This window comes from Salvelinus fontinalis, unplaced genomic scaffold, assembly GCF_029448725.1.
Source record: "Salvelinus fontinalis isolate EN_2023a unplaced genomic scaffold, ASM2944872v1 scaffold_0359, whole genome shotgun sequence".
In the NCBI taxonomy this organism is placed as follows: domain Eukaryota; kingdom Metazoa; phylum Chordata; class Actinopteri; order Salmoniformes; family Salmonidae; genus Salvelinus; species Salvelinus fontinalis.
Genome location: NW_026600568.1, coordinates 131,040 through 155,748, shown reverse-complemented (window position 1 = coordinate 155,748; position 24,709 = coordinate 131,040). Strand labels below are relative to the sequence as shown.

General features: G+C 41.0%; 2 protein-coding genes across 2 annotated transcripts in view; one reads left to right on the top strand and one right to left on the bottom strand.

Annotated features, from left to right (window-relative positions):
* Positions 1-24,709, top strand: part of LOC129845751 (zinc finger protein 135-like) — a 69,916-nt gene that overhangs the window by 38,049 nt on the left and 7,158 nt on the right. The gene's annotated exons all lie outside the window — the stretch shown is intronic.
* On the bottom strand, positions 1,833-24,178 carry LOC129845757 (zinc finger protein 271-like; the record flags this gene model as incomplete). Its single annotated transcript, XM_055913655.1, has 3 exons — positions 1,833-5,018; positions 15,025-15,370; positions 22,352-24,178. Coding segments are annotated over 3 exons (3,489 nt in total), but the record flags the coding sequence as incomplete, so codon positions are not given.

The following is a 24,709-nucleotide window of genomic DNA, read 5'->3' as shown; positions in this document are numbered from 1 at the left end:
AACAGGTCAGGAACGTGACACTTAGTCTATGTATTACTCATCTCATATGTATATACTGTATTCTATCCTATTCTACTGTATCTGTCTATGTATTACTCATCTCATATGTATATACTGTATTCTATACTATTCTACTGTATCTAGTCTATGTATTACTCATCTCATCTGTATATACTGTATTCTATCCTATGTATATACATTTTACATTTTTAGTCATTTAGCTCTTACAGTAGAGTGCATACATTTTATTACACTTTTACATACTGAGACAAGGATATCCCTACCGGCCAAACCCTCCCTAACCCGGACGAAGCTATGCCAATTGTGCGTCGCCCCCACGGACCTCCCGGTTGAGGCCGGCTGCGACAGAGTCTGGGCGCGAACCCAGCCCAGCCTGGGCGCGAACCCAGAGACTCTGGTGGCGCAGCTAGCACTGCGATGCAGTGCCCTAGACCACTGCTCCACCCGGGAGGCCTATATACTGTATTTTACTCTATACTATTGTATCTGTCTATGCCACTCTGACATCGCTCGTCCATATATTTATATATTCTTATTCCATTACTTAGATTTGTGTGTATTAGGCATTTGTTGTGAAATTGTTAGATATTACTGTCCTGTTGGAGCTAGAAACACAAGAACACAAGCATTTATTTAGATATCACTGCAAATAACATTTTAATTGTTGGTAATAATGATTTATGAAGGTAATTTGTGTAAAATGTACTTTTCCCCACTCATTCACCCCATCTCTTTACATTGCTTATTTATATTCAGTGGCCTGACTGAATCCAGACTATGTCAAAGGCCCATCCTGGTAGATCTGAATCGATTGCAGCTTGGAGTGATCAGATGACAGAAGTCACATTTAGGAGCCAGGTGTAACTGAGGCCATAGATGCTCCATATCCATTACTTTGAGTGTTTTATATAATATAACTAAATATGTTTCTGTGTTGCATGAAATGGAACAGCAAGGCCACAGAACATGACATAATCAGAGCTGTGGGAGACCATCTCAAGCCCCTGGTAGAGCCGGGGGTGGTGTTTTCCACTTCACCAGCAGAGCTGTGGGAGACCACCTCAAGCCCCTGGTAGAGCCGGGGGTGGTGTTTACCACTCCATCAGCAGAGCTGTGGGAGACCACCTCAAGCCCCTGGTAGAGCCGGGGGTGGTGTTTACCACTCCATCAGCAGAGCTGTGGGAGACCACCTCAAGCCCCTGGTAGAACCGGGGGTGGTGTTTACCACTCCATCAGCAGAGCTGTGGGAGACCACCTCAAGCCACTGGTAGAGCCGGGGGTGGTGTTTACCACTCCACCAGCAGAGCTGTGGGAGACCACCTCAAGCCCCTGGTAGAACCGGGGGTGGTGTTTACCACTCCATCAGCAGAGCTGTGGGAGACCACCTCAAGCCACTGGTAGAGCCGGGGGTGGTGTTTACCACTCCACCAGCAGAGCTGTGGGAGACCACCTCAAGCCCCTGTTAGAACCGGGGGTGGTGTTTACCACTCCATCAGCAGAGCTGTGGGAGACCACCTCAAGCCACTGGTAGAGCCGGGGGTGGTGTTTACCACTCCACCAGCAGAGCTGTGGGAGACCACCTCAAGCCCCTGGTAGAACCGGGGGTGGTGTTTACCACGCCTTCAGCAGGATGGAAAAGTGTTATTGATACCGATTTTCATACTAAGACGGACCAAGAGTCTGTTGATTGGTCAGTCATTGGATTAATTTGTTTTGCAATATGTTCAAATCAAGCTTTATTTATACAACACAATGGCTTCACAGGAAAAAACATAAAAAACTATGAAAATAAACAAATATTTATAAGAGGATAAAAAACAGAATAACTGAAAAACTAAACTTAGTAACAACAACTGGGACCTAAAAGACACCCACCATGAGACCCACTAAATCTGCCCAAGAAGAGGCAAACAAAAGAAAAACCCACACCAAACTTAAAGACAGGAAGCAAACCAAAAAGGTGGAGCAACTAAAGGTGTTGACTCTCCACATCTATCAAGACAACTGGCGCACTGGGCCAGACACTCTTAAATAGAACCTGGACCAGCTCAGGTGAAAGACTTTCCCACTAATGAGATGGACAAGCCAGCACAGGTGTAACACATACTGACTAACGAGGTGACACCAATCAGTGCGTCCTACATGTTAACGAGTTATACATGCTGACGAGCTATTCGTCCTGATGAGCTATACGTGCTGACGAGCTATACGTGCTATGAGCTATACGTGTTGACGAGCTATACGTGCTGACGAGCTATACGTGCTACCGAGCTATACGTGCTGACGAGCTATACGTGCTACCGAGCTATACGTGCTAACGAGCTATAGGTGCTAACGAGCTATACGTGCTAACGAGCTATACGTGCTAACGAGCATACGTGCTAACGAGCTATACGTGCTGATGAGCTATACGTGCTAAGGAGCTATACGTGCTAAGGAGCTATACGTGCTAACGAGCTATACGTGCTAAAGTCCAACCTCAAAACATAAATGGAAAAACCAAAGCCCGTAACACCTTCCCCCTTTAGACAACAAATATATCCTATATTTTTGTTGGACAAGTATGCTCACCTCCAACAGAAAACAACTTCCATTTCATATAATCAACTACAATATAAACATAGTGTCTACTGGCTGTCAACAATTAAAAACAAGAAAAAACACATTTCTAAATAATAATATACAATAGTATTATAGTACTGGCTACTAGAACTCTCCTCTTCCTAAAACTAACTAGCTTCTAGAACTCTGGTCCCCTTGGAACGAGCCCAAAAAACTACATCTCCAATACGGAAAAACGTGCAGTCAAAATAAATTGTGATCCATGGCAACGCACTGGCTAAACGCAAAACTTGTTGACTGCCCACCCTTGAGACAATCAGCAACCAACTCCTGCAATATCCGTAGTAACGTTCCACCTTACTTCGCTCTCTCTTTCAGGGTTCACTCGATAGGCATGTTGTTGGGTCGGGCCCAGTCCCCAATGTCTTGCATTTGGGTTAGCTCATCTGAGAATGAACCCTGATATTCTAAAAGCAGGGCAACATTGTCAATATAATTATACACAAAAACAGTCAGCTGGTTGCATAAATAATTATGATTACTTTTGAGTCATGCTTCTTCAGTAGTGGAATAAAGACAATTAGCATTTGAATGTTGTCAAGAAATACTGGAGTGATGTCAGATTGTCAATAAAATTGATTATAGACCAATTTATTATACTGCTTTCATGTGTGTACATGCACAAACATCTGCAACAATTATCATATTACATGTATTTTTTTTAAACAAGCAGCTTATTCAACTTGTAGAAAACAGCTAGCTACATTTTGAAGTGCTGCATTTTGATTAAAGTGGGTCACCAACGCAGTAAGTGTAACACAGCTCTTTTTTTGTTAGTCACTTTTTGTTAAATAATACTCTTTCAATTCAGGGCCTGGATTTCCCCCTGAGGCTAATATCCATATCATGCTGCAATCAATTGACCAGGGCAAAGGATAAGGTAGAACATCATTAAAATACTCATTCTACAATGTTAAAACATTCTACATTGTGACATCGTTAAAATACTCCTTCTACAATGTTAAAACATTCTACATTGTGACATCATTAAAATACTCCTACTACAATGTTAAAACATTCCACATTGTGACATTATTTCATTGATATCATGAAACAACTTCATGTATGTATTTCCTGATGTTTGATCAGATATCTTTTATCAGAGTATCTCTTGTCACATTGATCACAGCTATGAGGTTTCTCTCCTGTGTGTGTTCTCTGGTGTGAAGTCAGATGGCTTGATGTAGTATAACTCTTCCCACATTGATCACAGCTATAAGGTCTCTCTCCTGTGTGTGTTCTCTGGTGTGAAGTCAGAGAGCTAGATGTAGTAAAACTCTTCCCACATTGATCACAACTATGAGGTTTCTCTCCTGTGTGTTGTGTGTGTTTTCTCTGGTGTACAGTCAGAGAGCCAGATTGAACAAAACTCTTCCCACATTGACCACAGCTATAAGGTTTCTCTCCTGTGTGTTTTCTCTGGTGTACAGTCAGAGAGTAAGATGTAGTACATCTCTTCCCACATTGACCACAGATATAAGGTTTCTCTCCTGTGTGTATTCTCTGGTGTGATGTCAGCTGGCCAGATCTAACAAAACTCTTCCCACATTGACCACAGCTATAAGGTTTCTCTCCTGTGTGTATTTTCTGGTGCACTGTCAGATAGCAAGATGCACCAAAACTCTTCCCACATTGATCACAACTATGAGGTTTCTCTCCTGTCTGTGTTCTCTGGTGTGAAGTCAGATTGCTTGATGAAGCAAAACTATTCCCACATTGAGCACAGATATAAGGTTTCTCTCCTGTGTGTATTCTCTGGTGTGATGTCAGCTGGCCAGATCTACCAAAACTCTTCCCACATTGACCACAGCTAAAAGGTTTCCCTCCTGTGTGTTGTGTGTGTGTTCTCTGGTGTACAGTCAGAGAGCCAGATTGAACAAAACTCTTCCCACATTGACCACAGCTATAAGGTTTCTCTCCTGTGTGTATTTTCTGGTGCACTGTCAGATAGCAAGATGCACCAAAACTCTTCCCACATTGATCACAGCTATAAGGTTTCTCTCCTGTGTGTTTTCTCTGGTGTATAGTCAGAGAGTAAGATGTAGTACATCTCTTCCCACATTGATCACAGCTATAAGGTTTCTCTCCTGTGTGTATTCTCTGGTGTGAAGTCAGCTGGCCAGATCTACCAAAACTCTTCCCACATTGATCACAACTATAAGGTTTCTCTCCTGTGTGTACTCGCGCGTGTATTTTAAGTTCTGATGAAGATTTGCAACCTTTCCCACAGTCAGAGCAGCAATGAGATTTCTTCCCTGTGGGTCTCTGCTGGTGTTTCTGGAGGAGTTCTGATGTGGAGAGACTCTTCTCTGCCTCATCAGCATCATGAGGTTGTTGAGGATTCCCAGAGGATCCACGATAGTCCCGTCTCTCTCCTATGTGAACAACAAAGTCATAGAGATGATTAAAGGCCCACAACAGCGACAATTCAATGTAAAAGGTGATGCCAACAGCATAGCCATGATGTTGTACAACAATTGACGTCTGTAATGAATGTTAAAATTATTTGACAATTGATTTAAAATGAGCAACAAGTCATATTTTGTCAAAAATGTCACATTAGTAGTAACATCTAAGATTGTAGACTAGAAATAAGTTATTCATGTTGTTGATACTAAGTTGTGCCAGACGACTTTTGGTCTCCAATATAGGCCCCTTTCTGTGTTGCTAAAATTGTGGCACGAGGTCGATGCACATGCAATTTGGTTGTAGAAACTCCTCCCTGCTAATGAGAAAACCACTAGTTATGGATGTAGTATATCTGGTAATGAGGAAAACACTAGTTATGGATGTAGTATATCTGGTAATGAGGAAACCACTAGTTATGGATGCAGTATATCTGGTAATGAGGAAACCACTAGTTATGGATGTAGTATATCTGGTAATGAGGAAACCACTAGTTATGGATGTAGTATATCTGGTAATGAGGAAACCACTAGTTATGGATGTAGTATATCTGGTAATGAGGAAACCACTAGTTATGGATGTAGTATATCTGGTAATGAGGAAACCACTAGTTATGGATGTAGTATATCTGGTAATGAGGAAACCACTAGTTATGGATGTAGTATATCTGCCTGGAGCAAAAATGGTGAGCAAAGATTTTAGTTTTTCACAATGTATTCTGAATGTGAATAGGGGAAAACTCATGGGAGTAGCCTCCATTTCCAGGTTGCTTATGAGTACATTTCACACTACTTTGGATTATAATTGTAAGTATCGTTTGAATGTCCTGCTTTTTTAAAATTTTATATAATATGTTTATTATTTTCCAATAAAAAGAAAGTAAAAAAGACAGTAATACAAACAATGACATTCATTGTACTGTTGGATGGGATGGCCAGTTTAGAGGACAAAACAAAAGTTAACTCACACATACACAAAATAAAACTAAATCCTATTAGGTGGTACATGTATAAGAAGACAGCATATAGTCATTACAAGCAGTGTAGTTCAGCCAAAAATAAATATTGAGTGGAGTACAGCACAGAGTAGCAGCAGATCGTCAGCCCAGTTATGAAGTGGGACTAGACCATTTATCCAGTATCGGCTGCCATATTCTGTAAAACAATGGACTTCTATTGGAGGTGTTGTATCGAATCTTTTCCATATGGATTACATTCCCTAAATCCCGTAACCACATTTCAAAGGTAGGTACAGTCTCCAATTTCCAAAATTGCAATATGAGCCTTTTGGCTAATAGAGTACAAAGAGAGACAGCTTTCCCCTCCTGGTTATTCCCATCAACTGTACCAAACAGAGCGATCAATGGGTCTGGGGCTAGAACTCTATCAAAGGCCTTAGATAAGTAATCAAAAATGAGAGCCCAGTAAGCATGTAATTTAGGGCATGTCCAGAATAAGTGGGTCAACGTCCCCTCCTCCTGCTTGCACCTCTCACACAGTGGTGAGGTGTCCGGGAATATTTTATGCAGTTTTACTTTTGAGTAGTGTAACCTGTGTATCACCTTAAACTGTACAGGGTTGTCTGGCATTCACTGAACTGTGGTTTATATTCCTGAGAGCTTCTATCCAGTCCTCGTCTGAGATTTCTGAACCAAGTTCTTGTTCCCAAGCCCTTTTAATGGTGTCTATGGATACCTCTATGTGGGCCTGTAGCACATCATACAGTCTAGAGACCGACCCTTTTGAATGGGGTTTGACAAGGATCAAGCTATCTAATGTAGGACTATTTGGCTTCATGCCATACTGTGGGATATGTGTCCTTAAGAAATTCCTGATTTGGAGGTATCTGAAAAACTGTGTTGTTGGCATGTTGAACTTTGCCTGTAATTGTTGGAATGAAGCTAACTGACCATCTATGTATAAATTACCAATTGTTGTGAGCCCCTTCTCCCTCCACTGTGAAAACACCACATCATCCAATGCAGGGTGGAAAGCATGATTCAGGCTAATCGGGGTGTCTATGTAAACAGTGGGTATGTTAAGAAAATCCCTAATCTGTTTCCAGATCCTAAGCGTATGACAAATGACTGGATTGGAGTCATAAGTGGCTTTTTTCACATATGATGGGCTATTAACAAGTGCAGGGAGTGAGGAACGTTGACAGGAGGCCTGCTCGATCAAAAGCCATGAAGGCATATCCTTCTGTCTCATCGCAGGTAAACTTTCCCTCCAGAAAGTCACCATGTTCAGATTAGCAGCCCAATAATACAGTTTGAAGTGAGGAAGGCCAAAGCCCCCCTCTATCTTGTACTTGCATAAATGCTTCTTTGAAATTCTGGCTGCCTTGTTATCCCATAAAAATGTAGTTACTATTGAATCCAGTTTCTTAAAATAGCTTTGTGGTATGAAATTGGGTAGACATTGGAAGAGGTAAAGAAACCTGGGTAGGACAACCATTTTAATAGCGTTTATACGACCAACCAAGGAAATAGGCAGAGTTTTCCAGAAATCTATATTTTGTTTAAGCTGATATATTTTCATGTCCCAATTCACTTTCAATAGCTGATCAAGGTCTCTTGTCACTACAATGCCAATGCTTGTGAACTTGTCCCTCACTGTTCTAAACGGGGTAGATTGCAGAAATTGCATATCCACAGGCCGTGATATTGGCATCAACTCACTTTTTTGCCAGTTTATCTTGTAGCCAGAGAAGGAGCCGAATGTGTTTATCAAGTTAAGTAATGGTGGAATAGAAGTTTTAGGCTTGGACAAAAACAAAAGAACATCGTCTGCATATAGGGACATTTTGTGCTGTGTGTCTTTTATTTTAACAGAAGCTATATCGGCACATGCCCGAATGCGAGTAGCAAGGGGTTCCATGGCTATAGCGAAGAGAGCAGGCGAAATAGGGCACCCCTGTCGGAACCCCTTGAACAGGCGGAATGACTGCGACATTTCCTGATTGGTCACCACGGACGCCATTGGGTGTGCATAAATAATTCTTATCCAATTAATACATTCCTTTCCAAATCCGAAATGCTCCAGAACCGACATCATATACTTCCACTCAATCTGATCAAACGCCTTCTCTGCATCAAGAGCTATTACCACTGCCTCAACTTTATGATCATGATACATTACGTTGAAAAGGTGTCTCAAATTGTAGTATATATGTCGGCCTGGGATAAAACGTGTCTGGTCAGGGTGTATGATATCGGAAATATATTTTTTCAATCGGTTTGCCAATATCTTTGTCAACACCTTGTTTTCTATGGGGAGTAACGACACAGGGCGATACGACGACATCTCCATGGAATCTCTATCTTTTTTCAAGATCAGGGCTATTGTAGCCTCATACAGTGTTTGCGGGAGTTTGGTATTTTCTTTGGCTTGTTGAAACATTCGCAGCATAAGTGGATAGACTAGCACAGTACTTCTTATAGAATTCTATTACATATCCATCGGGCCCAGGGGCCTTGCTGTTTGGAAATTGTGCTATCGCTGTGTTAATTTCATCTAAGGTTATCCCTGCATCGAGTGCGGCAGCTGCCCCCCTGTCTAGTTTAGGAAGTTCACATTCAGCGAGAAAGCGTTCCATAGTTTGTGGATCAGTAGCATCGCATTTTGATTGGTATAGCTCTGAGTAGAACTGTGCAAAGCATTTATTAATGTCCTGCGGATGTGTTACTATTTTACCCTTCTTGTCTTTTATTTTGTGAATAGCTCTAGATGCTTGTACATGCCTTAGCTGTCTTGCTAATAATTTATGTGGTTTGTCCCCCAGTTCAAAATAACTTTGTTGCGTTCTAGCAAGTAAAGAGCCCACCCGTTTCGAAAGGATGGTATTGTATTCATACTTTAACTTTGTGATCTTCTCAAGGACTGTATACGAGGAATTTGTCCTAAAAACGTTCTCCTGTTCCCCTAACTCTCTTTCAATTTCTCTCAACCTAGTATTGGCACGTTTCTTCCTCTCTGATGTATAAGAAATAATGTAACCTCTAATCCCAGGCTTTAGAGATTCCCAAAGGGTGGAGTCGTCAACATCCCCCGTGTCGTTAGTACTGAGGAAAAAGGCAACCTGCTCCTTCAAATACTGACAAAAAGCCTCATCTTTCAACAGGTATGCGTCTAAGCGCCACGGTCGCCGACCTGTCGACATAATGTCGAGTTTCAGCACCATGGACAGAGGAGAGTGGTCCGTAATTAGAATGGGGTGATAGGTAACCGACTCAGCTGCTGAAATTAGTTTGGAGTCCAACAAAAAATAGTCAATTCTGGAATATGATTTATGAACTGATGAAAAGAAAGAATAATCCCTGTCTGTTGGGTGCGTCAGTCTCCAAATATCGACAATGTTAAGGTTTGTCATCAATGTATTTAGACAGACACTGGCATTTGATTGTTGAAGTGACCTTGATAGCTGTTTATCTAAAAGAGGATCTAACGTACAGTTAAAGTCACCTCCAACAATAACACTTGTATGCGAGATATTTGGTATGGCCTTAAATACCCTTTGAAAAAATAATGGATCATCGAAGTTGGGTCCATATAAATTGATCAAGGTTATTGGTTTTGAATTCAGTGTACCAGCCACAATAATATACCGACCATTAGGATCTGAAATCGAGGTGGAGTAAACAAAAGGAATGTTTTTCCTTATCAGGATTGCAACCCCTCTCGCTTTTGCATCAAAGTTAGACTGGTATATCTGACCGATCCAGCCGACTCGTAGCTTGGCCTGCGCCGAGCGTTTAATATGAGTTTCTTGAAGAAGCACTATGTCAGCACCCAGTGATTTAAGATGAGAAAAAAAACTTAGCTCGTTTCACGACATGCCCCAATCCATTACAGTTCCAGCTGACTATCTTTATTCCACCTGGTCTACTCTGTGCTTGGTCACTATGTGGCATTTCTTATTTTAAAGCAAATTGCTGCTGTCATACAAAACCCAGAAGAAAAACGTCCCGCCGTGCGGGAGCTTGTCATGCCACCTGTACTAATAAACGTGAACATAAAACACAGACCCCATCCCCCCTCCCGTACCTTTACTGAGTGACTTCCCCAAACGAAGCACTCCTTGGCTAACACACAAACGTTAGGGTGTCTAGACATAAAGCTTGAACTAACTCGTCGTCTATAGATGCTCCGCATATAAACTAATATTAAATAACACTTAACTTAACTCTCACGTTAGGGGGTGAGTGGCACTAAAACATGACATGCCAAACAATGCTATATTAGCCACAACATCTCACCTATCATATAAGTCCCAATTTCTGATCTTCTGATCGAAAAGACATAGGCCGGAAATTCAATTCACACACATTCCTGGCCTGTATTTGGCCATTTAGCCTGCTGGCACAGCCGTTCTGTATCCTCAACCGGGGAGCTTGCTTGTCAAGAACAGATCGGCCTCTTTTGCGTTGTCAAACGTACGTGTTGATCCCTCGACTGTCACCTTAAACCGGGCTGGGAAGAGGAATCCATATCGGATGTTGGCCGCCCTGCATTTGTTGCGTACCTCATCATACTCTTTCCGTTGGTTCCTCACCTCCAAGGTAAGATCTGGGTAGAAAGACACCCTGGCTCCGTTGTAGTTAAGGGGGAACTTTTGACTAGCCAGCTTGAGGATCAGATCCCTGGTGTGGGGATAGTGCAGCATTACAATGAATGGCCTTGGTGGCCCGCCCTTGGCCTGCTTCGTTGCCTGTGCTCTGTGTGCGCGGTCGATCAGGATGGCCGCTTTGAAGTGTTCACTCCCCAGCAATGCCGGTATCAGCTCCGAGACAAATTCAGTGGGTTTCCCTTTCTCAGTGTCCTCCTGGATCCCACATATTCGGATGTTCTGGCGTCTTGAATGCGACTCGAGCATTTCCAGTCGGGCCTTCAGGGTTTTGTTGTCATTTTTGAACGTTGCGCACTGTTTCTCTATGTCCTGTAGCCTGGCCTCATGATCGATTGTCGTCTGCTCAACCTCGTGCACCCTTCCCTTAGTTGCCTTCACAGTTTCGGCCAAAGTCCCAATACTCTTTGAGATATCAGCCAACCTTGTGTCCACCTTCTTGCTTAGTGCGTTTATGGCAGCCAGTATGTCACTTTGAGTAGGATCTGTGGGGAACTCTTGGAAGCTAGCCTCTTCAGCTAGCTCCTCGTGGGTCCGCGACGTTGAAATTGGTTCGTTGTCTATCTCATTCCAATTACCTTGTTTAGCGCCCCCTTTTTTGTTGCCTTTTCCCTTTGTCATATTTGTTTGAAGTTATAGGTTGTGAGAGGTTAAGATAAATATTAATTTGTTTCAAAATTGAGCGGAGCTCTAGCAATGCACGTCTACTCCATAGCACGCTCTCTAGCGCCCCCTCGTCCTGCTTAATATAATGTTTGTGTCATCATCGCAAATCAACCGCTTTGTATTTAAAAAACACTTCAACCAGTAAAATGCTCTTTGTCTAGCTATTCCATCAGCCTGACAATGAGGGTTTGTACACTGTTTGCCAAATTGGCCCATAACTTCACCTAACAACAAATATACCTGTAATGAACGAAGAAGCACTTTGGTTGTTATTGCATGACATACATAGTGTACTCTAGGACCCATAACAACAACATAGACCCACTGTAGGATCCATAACATTACCTAACAATAACATAGACCTACTGTAGGACCCATAACTTCACCAAACAACAACGTAGACCTACAGTAGGACCCATAACAATAACATAGACCTACTGTAGGACCCATAACTTCACCTAACAACATAGACCTACTGTAGGACCCATAACTCCACCTAACAACAACATAGACCTACTGTAGGACCCATAACTTCACGAGGCGACACATTTTATTATTTATTTACAGTTTGGAGGGTTGGGGGTCTGACATCCAGGAGACACATTTTATTATTTATTTACAGTTTGGAGGGATGGGGGTCTGACATCCAGGCGACACATTTTATTATTTATTTACAGTTTGGAGGGTTGGGGGTCTGACATCCAGGATACACATTTTATTATTTATTTACAGTTTGGAGGGATGGGGGTCTGACATCCAGGCGACACATTTTATTATTTATTTACAGTTTGGAGGGTTGGGGGTCTGACATCCAGGATACACATTTTATTATTTATTTACAGTTTGGAGGGATCCAGGCGACACATTTTAGCTCTAATGGTGCCGTTCTGTTATTCTGTTCAGCTTCTTTTTCCAAGCATCTTACATTACTCTGAGACTAGTTATCCTGGGATCTAACATTACTCTGAGACTAGTTATCCTGGGATCTTACATTACTCTGAGACTAGTTATCCTGGGATCTAACATTACTCTGAGACTAGTTATCCTGGGATCTTACATTACTCTGAGACTAGTTATCCTGGGATCTTACATTACTCTGAGACTAGTTATCCTGGGATCTTACATTACTCTGAGACTAGTTATCCTGGGATCTTACATTACTCTGAGACTTGTTATCCTGGGATCTTACATTACTCTGAGACTAGTTATCCTGGGGAATAGTTTCAATAAATTTGAAAAAACCTAAACCTGTTTTTGCTTTGGCATTATGGGGTATTGTGATGTCATTGTGGGGTATTGTGATGCCATTATGGGGTATTGTGATACATTTTAGAATAAAGGGATGCACCGATATTACATTTTTGACCAATACCGATATCCAATATTTTCCTTGCCCCAAAAAACGATACCGATAACCGATATTTAAAATTTTTGCGGCCTTTTAAGCATTCTAGTACAGTTAAAAAGTTAAACACACACACGGACGCAGCGGTCTAAGCCACTGCATCTCAGTGCAAGAGGTGTCACTACAGTCCCTGGTTCGAATCCAGGCTGTATCACATCCGGCCGTGATTGGGAGTCCCACAGTAGTTGTCTGTTATTGGTGTAGAGAGGAGGACAAAGGAGAGGGATCCCACATGTGGATAGGAAGATACAAATTATCATTATTACTGGAAAATATTCATTTAAAATCCAGGAATTTTACAACTTTAGCTCTCTAGGTCAAGCCAGTAGGTTACAGTAGGTTGTAACGCTCTAGGTCATGCCAGTAGGTTACATTAGGTTGTATCTCTCTAGGTCATGCCAGTAGGTTACAGTAGGTTGTATCTCTCTAGGTCATGCCAGTAGGCTACAGTAGGTTGTATCTCTCTAGGTCCTGCCAGTAGGCTACAGTAGGTTGTATCTCTCTAGGTCATGCCAGTAGGCTACAGTAGGTTATCTCTCTCTAGGTCATGCCAGTAGGTTACAGTAGGTTGTATCTCTCTAGGTCATGCCAGTAGGTTACAGTAGGTTGTATCTCTCTAGGTCATGCCAGTAGGTTACAGTAGGTTGTATCTCTCTAGGTCATGCCAGTAGGCTACAGTAGGTTGTATCTCTCTAGGTCATGCCAGTAGGCTACAGTAGGTTGTATCTCTCTAGGTCATGCCAGTAGGCTACAGTAGATTGTAAATCTCTAGGTCATGCCAGTAGGGTACAGTAGGTTGTATCTCTCTTGGTCATGCCAGTAGGTTACAGTAGGTTGTAACTCTCTAGGTCATGCCAGTAGGTTACAGTAGGTTGTAACTCTCTAGGTCATGCCAGTAGGTTACAGTAGGTTGTATCTCTCTAGGTCATGCAAGTAGGCTACAGTAGGTTGTATCTCTCTAGGTCATGACAGTAGGTTACAGTAGGTTGTATCTCTCTACGCCATGCCAGTAGGTTACAGTAGGTTGTAACTCTCTAGGTCATGCCAGTAGGCTACAGTAGGTTGTATCTCTCTACGCCATGCCAGTAGGTTACAGTAGGTTGTAACTCTCTAGGTCATGCCAGTAGGTTACAGTAGGTTGTATCTCTCTAGGTCATGCCAGTAGGTTACAGTAGGTTGTATCTCTCTAGGTCATGCCAGTAGGCTACAGTTGGTTGTATCCAAGTAAAAAAATTATCAACCCAATGTGGAAAATGTTGAATTTGGTCAACAACAAAATGAATGGCTTATTTGCTATGTGAAGTTTACTTGATCTAACAGAAGTTTCGTAATGATTAAGTTGTTATGTGGACACGTGACATACCGACAACTTTGATAAAAACACTATAGGAGTTGTCTCCAGATCGCTATGCATATTCATGCTAATAGCTTAGCATCTCTCTCCATTGAATACAGGCGGTGCATATTCATGCTAGTAGCTTAGCATCTCTCTCCATTGAATACAGGCGGTGCATATTCATGCTAGTAGCTTAGCATCTCTCTCCATTGAATACAGGCGGTGCATATTCATGCTAGTAGCTTAGCATCTCTCTCCATTGAATACAGGCGGTGCATATTCATGCTAGTAGCTTAGCATCTCTCTCCATTGAATACAGGCGGTGCATATTCATGCTAGTAGCTTAGCATCTCTCTCCATTGAATACAGGCGGTGCATATTCATGCTAGTAGCTTAGCATCTCTCTCCATTGAATACAGGCGGTGCATATTCATGCTAGTAGCTTAGCATCTCTCTCCATTGAATACAGGCGGTTGACGACAACAACCATCATAGAATATAAACAATAGATTACAATAATAGGATGTATTCGCCAATCCAAAGAAAGGATAGGCGGGAGCTAGACAACCCGCAGTGAAGCTTTGTGGACAACGACTCGCCTTGTTAGGCAGAGAGACATCTTGTCAGTATATCCATAATCTTTGGTGTAGCCAACCCAACTCTCACATGGCACTATTGGGGGGCACGGTGTGCAGTAAAACATCACTACATTAAAATCACTACATGCCATGCCCCCCAGTCTGTGGTCAGCAGATAGACCCTTCTCAAATATATATGTTAAGTCACTTTTTGGAAACGGAGCAGAGAAAACAAGGGGTAGCTTGTTCTCTAGTCGTCTGATTCTAGACATATCAGTCATCATCCTGGGCCCTCCGTTGAAGAGGTATTGACGAGCCAACTCTGAAAATCCAAAGTTAAAAACAAAATTCAAGCCGGTACTTACTGGTGTTACTCAGATCTCCTATCTCCACCTCTTCATCTTTCAACGTGACAGTAATCTCCCCTTCCATCTTCACTCCAAAAACTGCATCCTCTTCTTTTACTGTAACATCCTCCTCCTCCTCTTTCACTCTGAACGCGTCTTCCTCTTCTTTCACTGTAACGTCTTTCTCTTCTTCTTTCACTGTAACAGCCTCACCCTCTACTTCTATTTTTACTGTGATATCCTCTTCTTCCTTCTCCTCTTTCACGACAATGTTTAGCCCCAAAGCTTCTTTCTCCGTCCAGCAGACCCCCTCTTCTTTAACGAGAGGGGAGATGTTTAGGGAGCTCATGTTCGGGGATGTTAGCTAGCTAGCTATCATTAGCGACTAGGCTAGTGCTAACTAAACCAGCCAGCTACTATAGCTGACTAATAAAAAATAACGTACTATTAAATGATATAGGTTAACAAGTAGATACGACAGAAGTGTTTCGAAAACACAGTAGCTAATATACACCGAAAGCGTCTAAATAGCTTGAATCTTTCGGCTATGTTGGCTAGCAAGCTACCGAGGTGATTGACGAGCTGTTTATGAAGAACCGTCCACTAGATTATACGTCACGCTGGCAGCGTCGCCTGAAAGACGCACATCGCCGTCTGCTGACTGGAGGGGAAACGCAGTTGAGGATCACATTTTATTTTCAGACAAAGATTATTTTAGATGGATTTAATTAAATAATACCATTATATTGAGACATACAAAGACAGGAATGTGTTGATTGATTAGTGCGAATAAAAAATGTTTACCACATATTTAAGGCAGTTTCATTAAGTTATACTACATCTAAATTAGCAGCTAGCTACTGTAGGTCTATACTGCCCCTACATGGTGTAACAATACATCATATAGATGTATATAATGAACAGACTCGGTCTATACTGCTCCTACATGGTGTAACAATACATCATATAGATGTATATAATGAACAGACTTGGTCTATACTGCTCCTACATGGTGTAACAATACATCATGTAGATGTATATAATGAACAGACTAGGTCTATACTGCTCCTACATGGTGTAACAATACATCATGTAGATGTATATAATGAACAGACTAGGTCTATACTGCTCCTACATGGTGTAACAATACATCATGTAGATGTATATAATGAACAGACTAGGTCTATACTGCTCCTACATGGTGTAACAATACATCATGTAGATGTATATAATGAACAGACTAGGTCCATACTGCTCCTACATGGTGTAACAATACATCATGTAGATGTATATAAGGAACAGACTATGTCTATACTGCTCCTACATGGTGTAACAATACATCATGTAGATGTATATAATGAACAGACTAGGTCTATACTGCTCCTACATGGTGTAACAATACATCATGTAGATGTATATAATGAACAGACTAGGTCTATACTGCTCCAACATGGTGTAACAATACATCATGTAGATGTATATAATGAACAGACTAGGTCTATACTGCTCCTACATGGTGTAACAATACATCATGTAGATGTATATAATGAACAGACTAGGTCTATACTGCTGCTACATGGTGTAACAATACATCATGTAGATGTATATAATGAACAGACTAGGTCTATACTGCTCATGTAGATGTCATTATGGGGTATTGTGATGTCATTATGGGGTATTGTGATGTCATTACATCATCATGTGGGACTTTAAGGCAATGCTGTTGTTACTGGTGAGTAAATTGTTTTACTCCACTGCTTCCTACACTTTAAGTAAAGTGAAGGCGACTATTTGAGCCTCAGCCTTGATTTAAAATTTTATGGAATGTTAATAACTTTCATTGTCTTCAATGAAAAATGACCTTTCAAAAATGGAATGCAACATTGTATGGAACATTACTGTCAAGTGACTTGATGTCTACGGTGCCAAAGAGATTGATAGGTGGGAGTGTTGGAAGTGTCCAGTGTGTTGATTTAACGATAATAATGTCAAAATCCCACTTTTAACAACCATCAGAACTGGTTAAAAAAAGGTTGCATCCCAACGTGGCGATAAACAGCAACGTGACCGTGTCACAATGAACTCAAACGGTTTACCATTGGAACACTTGATGTAATTAAATCAAACGTTTTACCATTGGGACACTTGATGTAATTAAATCAAACGTTTTACCATTGGAACACTTGATGTAATTAAATCAAACATTTTACCATTGGAACACTTGATGTAATTAAATCAAACGTTTTACCATTGGGACACTTGATGTAATTAAATCAAACGTTTTACCATTGGAACACTTGATGTAATTAAATCAAACATTTTACCATTGGAACACTTGATGTAATTAAATCAAACGTTTTACCATTGGAACACTTGATGTAATTAAATCAAACGTTTTACCATTGGAACACTTGATGTAATTAAATCAAACATTTTACCATTGGAACACTTGATGTAATTAAATCAAACGTTTTACCATTGGAACACTTGATGTAATTAAATCAAACGTTTTACCATTGGGACACTTGATGTAATTAAATCAAACGTTTTACCATTGGAACACTTGATGTAATTAAATCAAACGTTTTACCATTGGAACACTTGATGTATTTAAATCAAACGTTTTACCATTGGAACACTTGATGTAATTAAATCAAACGTTTTACCATTGGGACACTTGATGTAATTAAATCAAACGTTTTACCATTGGGACGCTTGATGTAATTAAATCAAACGTTTTACCATTGGGACACTTGATGTAATTAAATCAAACGTTTTACCATTGGGAGGCTTGATGTAATTAAATCAAACGTTTTACCATTGGGAGGCTTGATGTAATTAAATCAAACGTTTTACCATTGGGACGCTTGATGTAATTAAATCAAACCTTTTACCATTGGGACGCTTGATGTAATTAAATCAAACGTTTTACCATTGGGACGCTTGATGTAATTAAATCAAACGTTTTACCATTGGGACGCTTGATGTAATTAAATCAAACGTTTTACCATTGGGACGCTTGATGTAATTAAATCAAACGTTTTACCATTGGAACACTTGATGTAATTAAATCAAACGTTTTACCATTGGGACGCTTGATGTAATTAAATCAAACGTTTTACCATTGGGACGCTTGATGTAATGAACTCAAACGTTTTACCATTGGGACGCTTGATGTAATTAAGTAATTGTTCTTTTCGGATATAAAGACTACGCGGTATCAACAAAAAACGGATTGCAACTTGCAAAACATCCGGGGAAAAAATTACAGACGGAGGCGCAACAACTTCCAACTTTGTTCAACATTTGAAGCTGCACAAAGAACGGTAAGTCGTGGCGAATATAGCCAACAGCTATACAATATTTGTTTTTGCTAGTATAGCATGTAGGTACTAACGTAACATTAAATCAATGAGCCTCCACACAGTCAGTCAGTACGGGAACGTGAACATTGCACCCAAGAATGCGCTACAACTGGCTAGGCAGTTGTAGTCTATGTATTACTCATCTCATATGTATATACTGTATTCTATCCTATTCTACTGTATCTTAGTCTATGTATTACTCATCTCATATGTATATACTGTATTCTATCCTATTCTACTGTATCTTAGTCTATGCATTACTCATCTCATATGTATATACTGAATTCTATCCTATTCTACTGTATCTTAGTCTATGTATTACTCATCTCATATGTATATACTGTATTCTATCCTATTCTACTGTATCTGTCTATGTATTACTCATCTCATATGTATATACTGTATTCTATCCTATTCTACTGTATCTTAGTCTATGTATTACTCATCTCATATGTATATACTGTATTCTATCCTATTCTACTGTATCTGTCTATGTATTACTCATCTCATATGTATATACTGTATTCTATCCTATTCTACTGTATCTTAGTCTATGTATTACTCATCTCATATACTGTATTCTATTCTACTGTATCTGTCTATGTATTACTCATCTCATATGTATATACTGTATTCTATCCTACTCTACTGTATCTTAGTCTATGTATTACTCATCTCATATGTATATACTGTATTCTATCCTATTCTACTGTATCTTAGTCTATGTATTACTCATCTCATATGTATATACTGTATTCTATCCTATTCTACTGTATCTTAGTCTATGTATTACTCATCTCATATGTATATACTGTATTCTGTCCTATTCTACTGTATCTTAGTCTATGTATTACTCATCTCATATGTATATACTGTATTCTATCCTATTCTACTGTATCTGTCTATGCCGCTCTGACATCGCTTGGCCATATATTAATATATATAAGTCACTGGCTTACTGGTGCTTTTCCATGCCGTCCCTAGGAGGAGTGCGTCACTTGAGTGGGTTGAGTCACTGACGTGGTCTTCTTGGATATCATCGGATGGGGCCACAGTGTCTCCTGAACCCTCTTGTCTCAGCCTCTAGTACTTATGCTGCAGTAGTTTGTGTCGGGGGGCTAGGGTCAGTCTGTTATATCTGGACTATTTCTCCTGTCTTATCTGGTGTCCTGTGTCAATTTAAGTATGCTCTCTCTAATTCTCTCTTCCTTTCTCTCTCTCGGAGGACCTGAGCCCTAGGACCATGCCTCAGGACTACCTGGCATGATGACTCCTTTCTCTCTCTCGGAGGACCTGAGCCCTAGGACCATGCCTCAGGACTACCTGGTATGATGACTCCTTTCTCTCTCTCGGAGGACCTGAGCCCTAGGACCATGCCTCAGGACTACCTGGCATGATGACTCCTTTCTCTCTCTCGGAGTACCTGAGCCCTAGGACCATGCCTCAGGACTACCTGGCATGATGACTCCTTTCTCTCTCTCGGAGGACCTGAGCCCTAGGACCATGCCTCAGGACTACCTGGCATGATGACTCCTTTCTCTCTCTCGGAGGACCTGAGCCCTAGGACCATGCCTCAGGACTACCTGGCATGATGACTCCTTTCTCTCTCTCAGAGAACCTGAGCCCTAGGACCATGCCTCAGGACTACCTGGCATGATGACTCCTTTCTCTCTCTCGAAGGACCTGAGCCCTAGGACCATGCCTCAGGACTACCTGGCATGATGACTCCTTTCTCTCTCTCAGAGAACCTGAGCCCTAGGACCATGCCTCAGGACTACCTGGCATGATGACTCTTTTCTCTCTCTCGAAGGACCTGAGCCCTAGGACCATGCCTCAGGACTACCTGGCATGATGACTCCTTTCTCTCTCTCAGAGAACCTGAGCCCTAGGACCATGCCTCAGGATTACCTGGCATGATGACTCCTTGCTGTCCCCTGGCCGTGCTGCTGCTCCAGTTTCAACTGTTCTGCCTGCGGCTATGGAAACCTGACCTGTTCACCGGACGTGCTACCTGTCCCAGACCTGCTACCTGTCCCAGACCTGCTGTTTTCAACTCTAGAGACAGCAGGAGCGGTAGAGATACTAAATGATCGGCTATGAAAAATAAACTGACATTTACTCCTGAGGTGCTGACCTGTTGCACCCTCAACAACTACTGTGATTATTATTATTTGACCATGCTGGTCATTTATGAACATCTTGGTCATGTTCTGTTGTAATCTCCACCCGGCACAGCCAGAAGAGGACTGGCCACCCCTCATAGCCTGGTTCCTCTCTAGGTTTCTTCCTAGGTTCTGGCCTTTCTAGGGAGTTTTTCCAAGCCACCGTGCTTCTACACCTGCATTGCTTGCTGTTTGGGGTTTTAGGCTGGGTTTCTATACAGGACTTTGAGATATCAGCTGATGTAAGAAGGGCTATATAAAATAAACGAGGGCTATATAAAATAAACTTGATTTGATTTGACTAACGAGGTGACACCAATCAGTGCGTCCTATGTGCTAACGAGCTAGACGTGCTAACGAGCTATACATGCTAAAGTCCAACCTCAAAACATAAATGGAAAAACCAAAGCCTGTAACACTTTTCCCCTTAAGACAACAAATGTATCCTATGTTTTTGTTGGACAAGTTTGCTCACCACCGACAGAAAAAAACTTCCATTTCACATAATCAACTACAATGCTTCTACAATATAAACACAGTGTCTACTGGCTGTCAACAATTTTTAAAATCAAGAAAAAACACGTATTTCGAAATAATAATATACAATCGTATTATTTTTTAAATCCTTTTTCTTTCAATAGAATCCTAAAACTAACTAGCTTCTAGAACTCTCGTCCCCTTGGAACGAGCCCAAAAAGACTAATCTCCAATATGGAAAAAAGTGCAGTCAAAATAAATTGTGATCCATGGCAACGCACTGGCTAAACGCAAAACTTGTTGACTGCCCACCCTTGAGACAATCAGCAACCAACTCCTGCAATATCCGTAGTAACTTTCCACCTTACTTCTCTCTCTCTTTTCAGGGTTCACTCGATAGGCATGTTGTTGGATCGGGGCCCAGTCCCCAATGTCATGCATTTGGGTTAGCACATCTGAGAATGAACCCTGATATTCTAAAAGCAGGGCAACATTGTCAATATAATTGTACCCAAAAATGGTCAGCTGGTTGCATAAATAATTATGAATACTAAATGTTACATAAATTGTAAATTTGAAAATCAAAACCAAATGTACACCCCTTTGTTAATATGTATTGGCAATACTTCACTTAATGGTGAGGCATGGAATAATAAAACATGTATCTTTTGTCAGGCTGAATGTTTGAAATATGAGGTGATTTGATTCATGCTTCTTCAGTAGTGGAATGAAGACAATTAGCATTTGAATGTTGTCAAGAAATACTGGAGTGATGTCAGATTGTTAATAAAATTGATTATAGTACAATTTATTATACTGCTTTCATGTGTGTATATACACAAACATCTGCAACAATTATCATCTTACATGTATTTTTTTAAACAAGCAGCTTTTTCAACTTGTAGAAAACAGCTGGCTACATTTTGAAGTGCTGCATTTTGATTAAAGTGGGTCACCAACGCAGTAAGTGTAACACAGCTCTTTTTTTGTTTGTCACTTTTTGTTAAATAATACTCTTTCAATTCAGAGCCTGGATTTTCCGCTGAGGCTAATATCCATATCATGCTGCAATCAATTGAACAGGGCAAAGGATAAGGATAAGGTAGAACATCATTAAAATACTCCTACAATGTTAAAACATTCTACATTGTGACATCATTAAAATACTCCTACTACAATGTTAAAACATTCTACATTGTGACATCATTAAAATACTCTTACTACAATGTTAAAACATTCTACATTGTGACATCATTAAAATACTCCTACTACAATGTTAAAACATTCTACATTGTGACATTATTTCATTGATATCATGAAACAACTTCTTCATGTATGTATTTTCTTATGTTTGATCAGAGATCTTTTATCAGAGTATCTCTTGTCACATTGATCACAGCGGAGAGGTTTCTCTCCTGTGTGTGTTCTCTGGTGTGAAGTCAGCTGGCTAGATGTAGGAAAACTCTTCTCACAATGATTACAACTATAAGGTTTCTCTCCTGTGTGTGTTCTCTGGTGTAAAGTCAGCTGCCTAGATGTAGGAAAACTCTTCTCACAGTGATTACAACTATAAGGCTTCTCTCCTGTGTGTGTTCTCTGGTGTCGAATCAGATGGCTTGATGTAGTAAAACTCATCCCACATTGATCACAGATATAAGGTTTCTCTCCTGTGTGTGTTCTCTGGTGTGAAGTCAGCTGGCTAGATGAAGTAAAACTCATCCTACATTGATCACAGATATAAGGCTTCTCTCCTGTGTGTTTTCTCTGGTGTAGAGTCAGATTGCTAGATGTAGTAAAACTCTTCCCACATTGACCACAGCTGTAAGGTTTCTCTCCTGTGTGTGTTCTCTGGTGTAGAGTCAGATGACCAGATGTAGTAAAACTCTTCCCACATTGACCACAGCTGTAAGGTTTCTCTCCTGTGTGTATTCTCTGGTGTAATGTCAGCTGGCCAGATCGACCAAAACTCTTCCCACATTGACCACAGCTATACGGTTTCTCTCCTGTGTGTATTCTCTGGTGTAGAGTCAGATGGCCAGATGTAGTAAAACTCTTCCCACATTGACCACAGCTGTAAGGTTTCTCTCCTGTGTGTGTTCTCTGGTGTGATATCAGGCTGGTTGACTGAGTAAAACTCTTCCCACATTGACCACAGCTATAAGGTGTCTCTCCTGTGTGTGTTCTCTGGTGTAGAGTCAGATTGCTAGATGTAGTAAAACTCTTCCCACATTGACCACAACTATAAGGTGTCTCTCCTGTGTGTGTTCTCTGGTGTATAGTCAATGTGCTAGATGCACCAAAACTCTTCCCACATTGATCACAGCTATAAGGTTTCTCTCCTGTGTGTGTTCTCTGGTGCACTGTCAGATCACTAGATTGACAAAAACTCTTCCCACATTGATCACAGCTATAAGGTTTCTCTCCTGTGTGTGTTCTCTGGTGTAATGTCAGAGAGCCAGATGCAGTAAAACTCTTCCCACATTGACCACAGCTATAAGGTTTCTCTCCTGTGTGTGTTCTCTGGTGTGATATCAGGCCGGTTGACTGAGTAAAACTCTTCCCACATTGACCACAGCTATAAGGTTTCTCTCCTGTGTGTGTTCTCTGGTGCACTGTCAGATCACTAGCTTGACAAAAACTCTTCCCACATTGACCACAGCTATAAGGTTTCTCTCCTGTGTGTATTCTCTGGTGTAAAGTCAGAGTGCCAGAATGACCAAAACTCTTCCCACATTGATCACAGCTATAAGGTTTCTCTCCTGTGTGTGTTCTCTGGTGTAGAGTCAGATGGTTAGATGTAGTAAAACACTTCCCACATTGATCACAGCTATAAGGTTTCTCTCCTGTGTGTATTGTCTGGTGTTGAATCAGATGGCAAGATTGATCAAAACTCTTCCCACATTGAACACAGCTATAAGGTTTCTCTCCTGTGTGTGTTCTCTGATGAATTTTAATGCCTGATGAGGTGAATCTCTTTCCACAGTCAGAGCAGCAATGAGATTTCTTCCCTGTGGGTCTCTGCTGGTGTTTCTGGAGGAGTTCTGATGTGGAGAGACTCTTCTCTGCCTCGTCAGCATCATGAGGTTGTTGAGGATTCCCAGAGGATCCACGATAGTCCCGTCTCTCTCCTGTGTGAACAACAAAGTCAAATGGTTCAAGGCCCACAACAGTGGAAATTCACTGTAAAAGGTGATGCCAACAGCGTAGCCATGATGTTGTACAACAACTGACGTCTGTAATGAATGTAATGATTTGACATTTGTCTTAAAATGAGCAACAATAATCATATTTTGTATTGTTTTCACATTAGTAGTAACATCGATGATTGAGCCAGATGACTTTTGGTCTCCAATATGGGCCCCTTTCTGTGTTTAATAAAATTGCGGCACGAGGGCGAAGCACATACAATCAAATTGTAGAAACACCTCCCTGCTAATGAGGAAACCACTAGTTATGGATGTAGTATATCTAGTAATGAGGAAACCACTAGTTATGGATGTAGTATATCTGGTAATGAGGAAACCGATAGTTATGGATGTAGCATATCTGGTAATGAGGAAACCACTAGTTATAGATGTAGTATATCTGGTTGTAGAAACTCCTTCCCGCTTGTGAGGATAATAGTTATAGCAAAGATTTTAGTTTTTCACAAAGTATTCTGAATGTGAATGGGTGAAAACTCAGGGGAGTAGCCTCCAT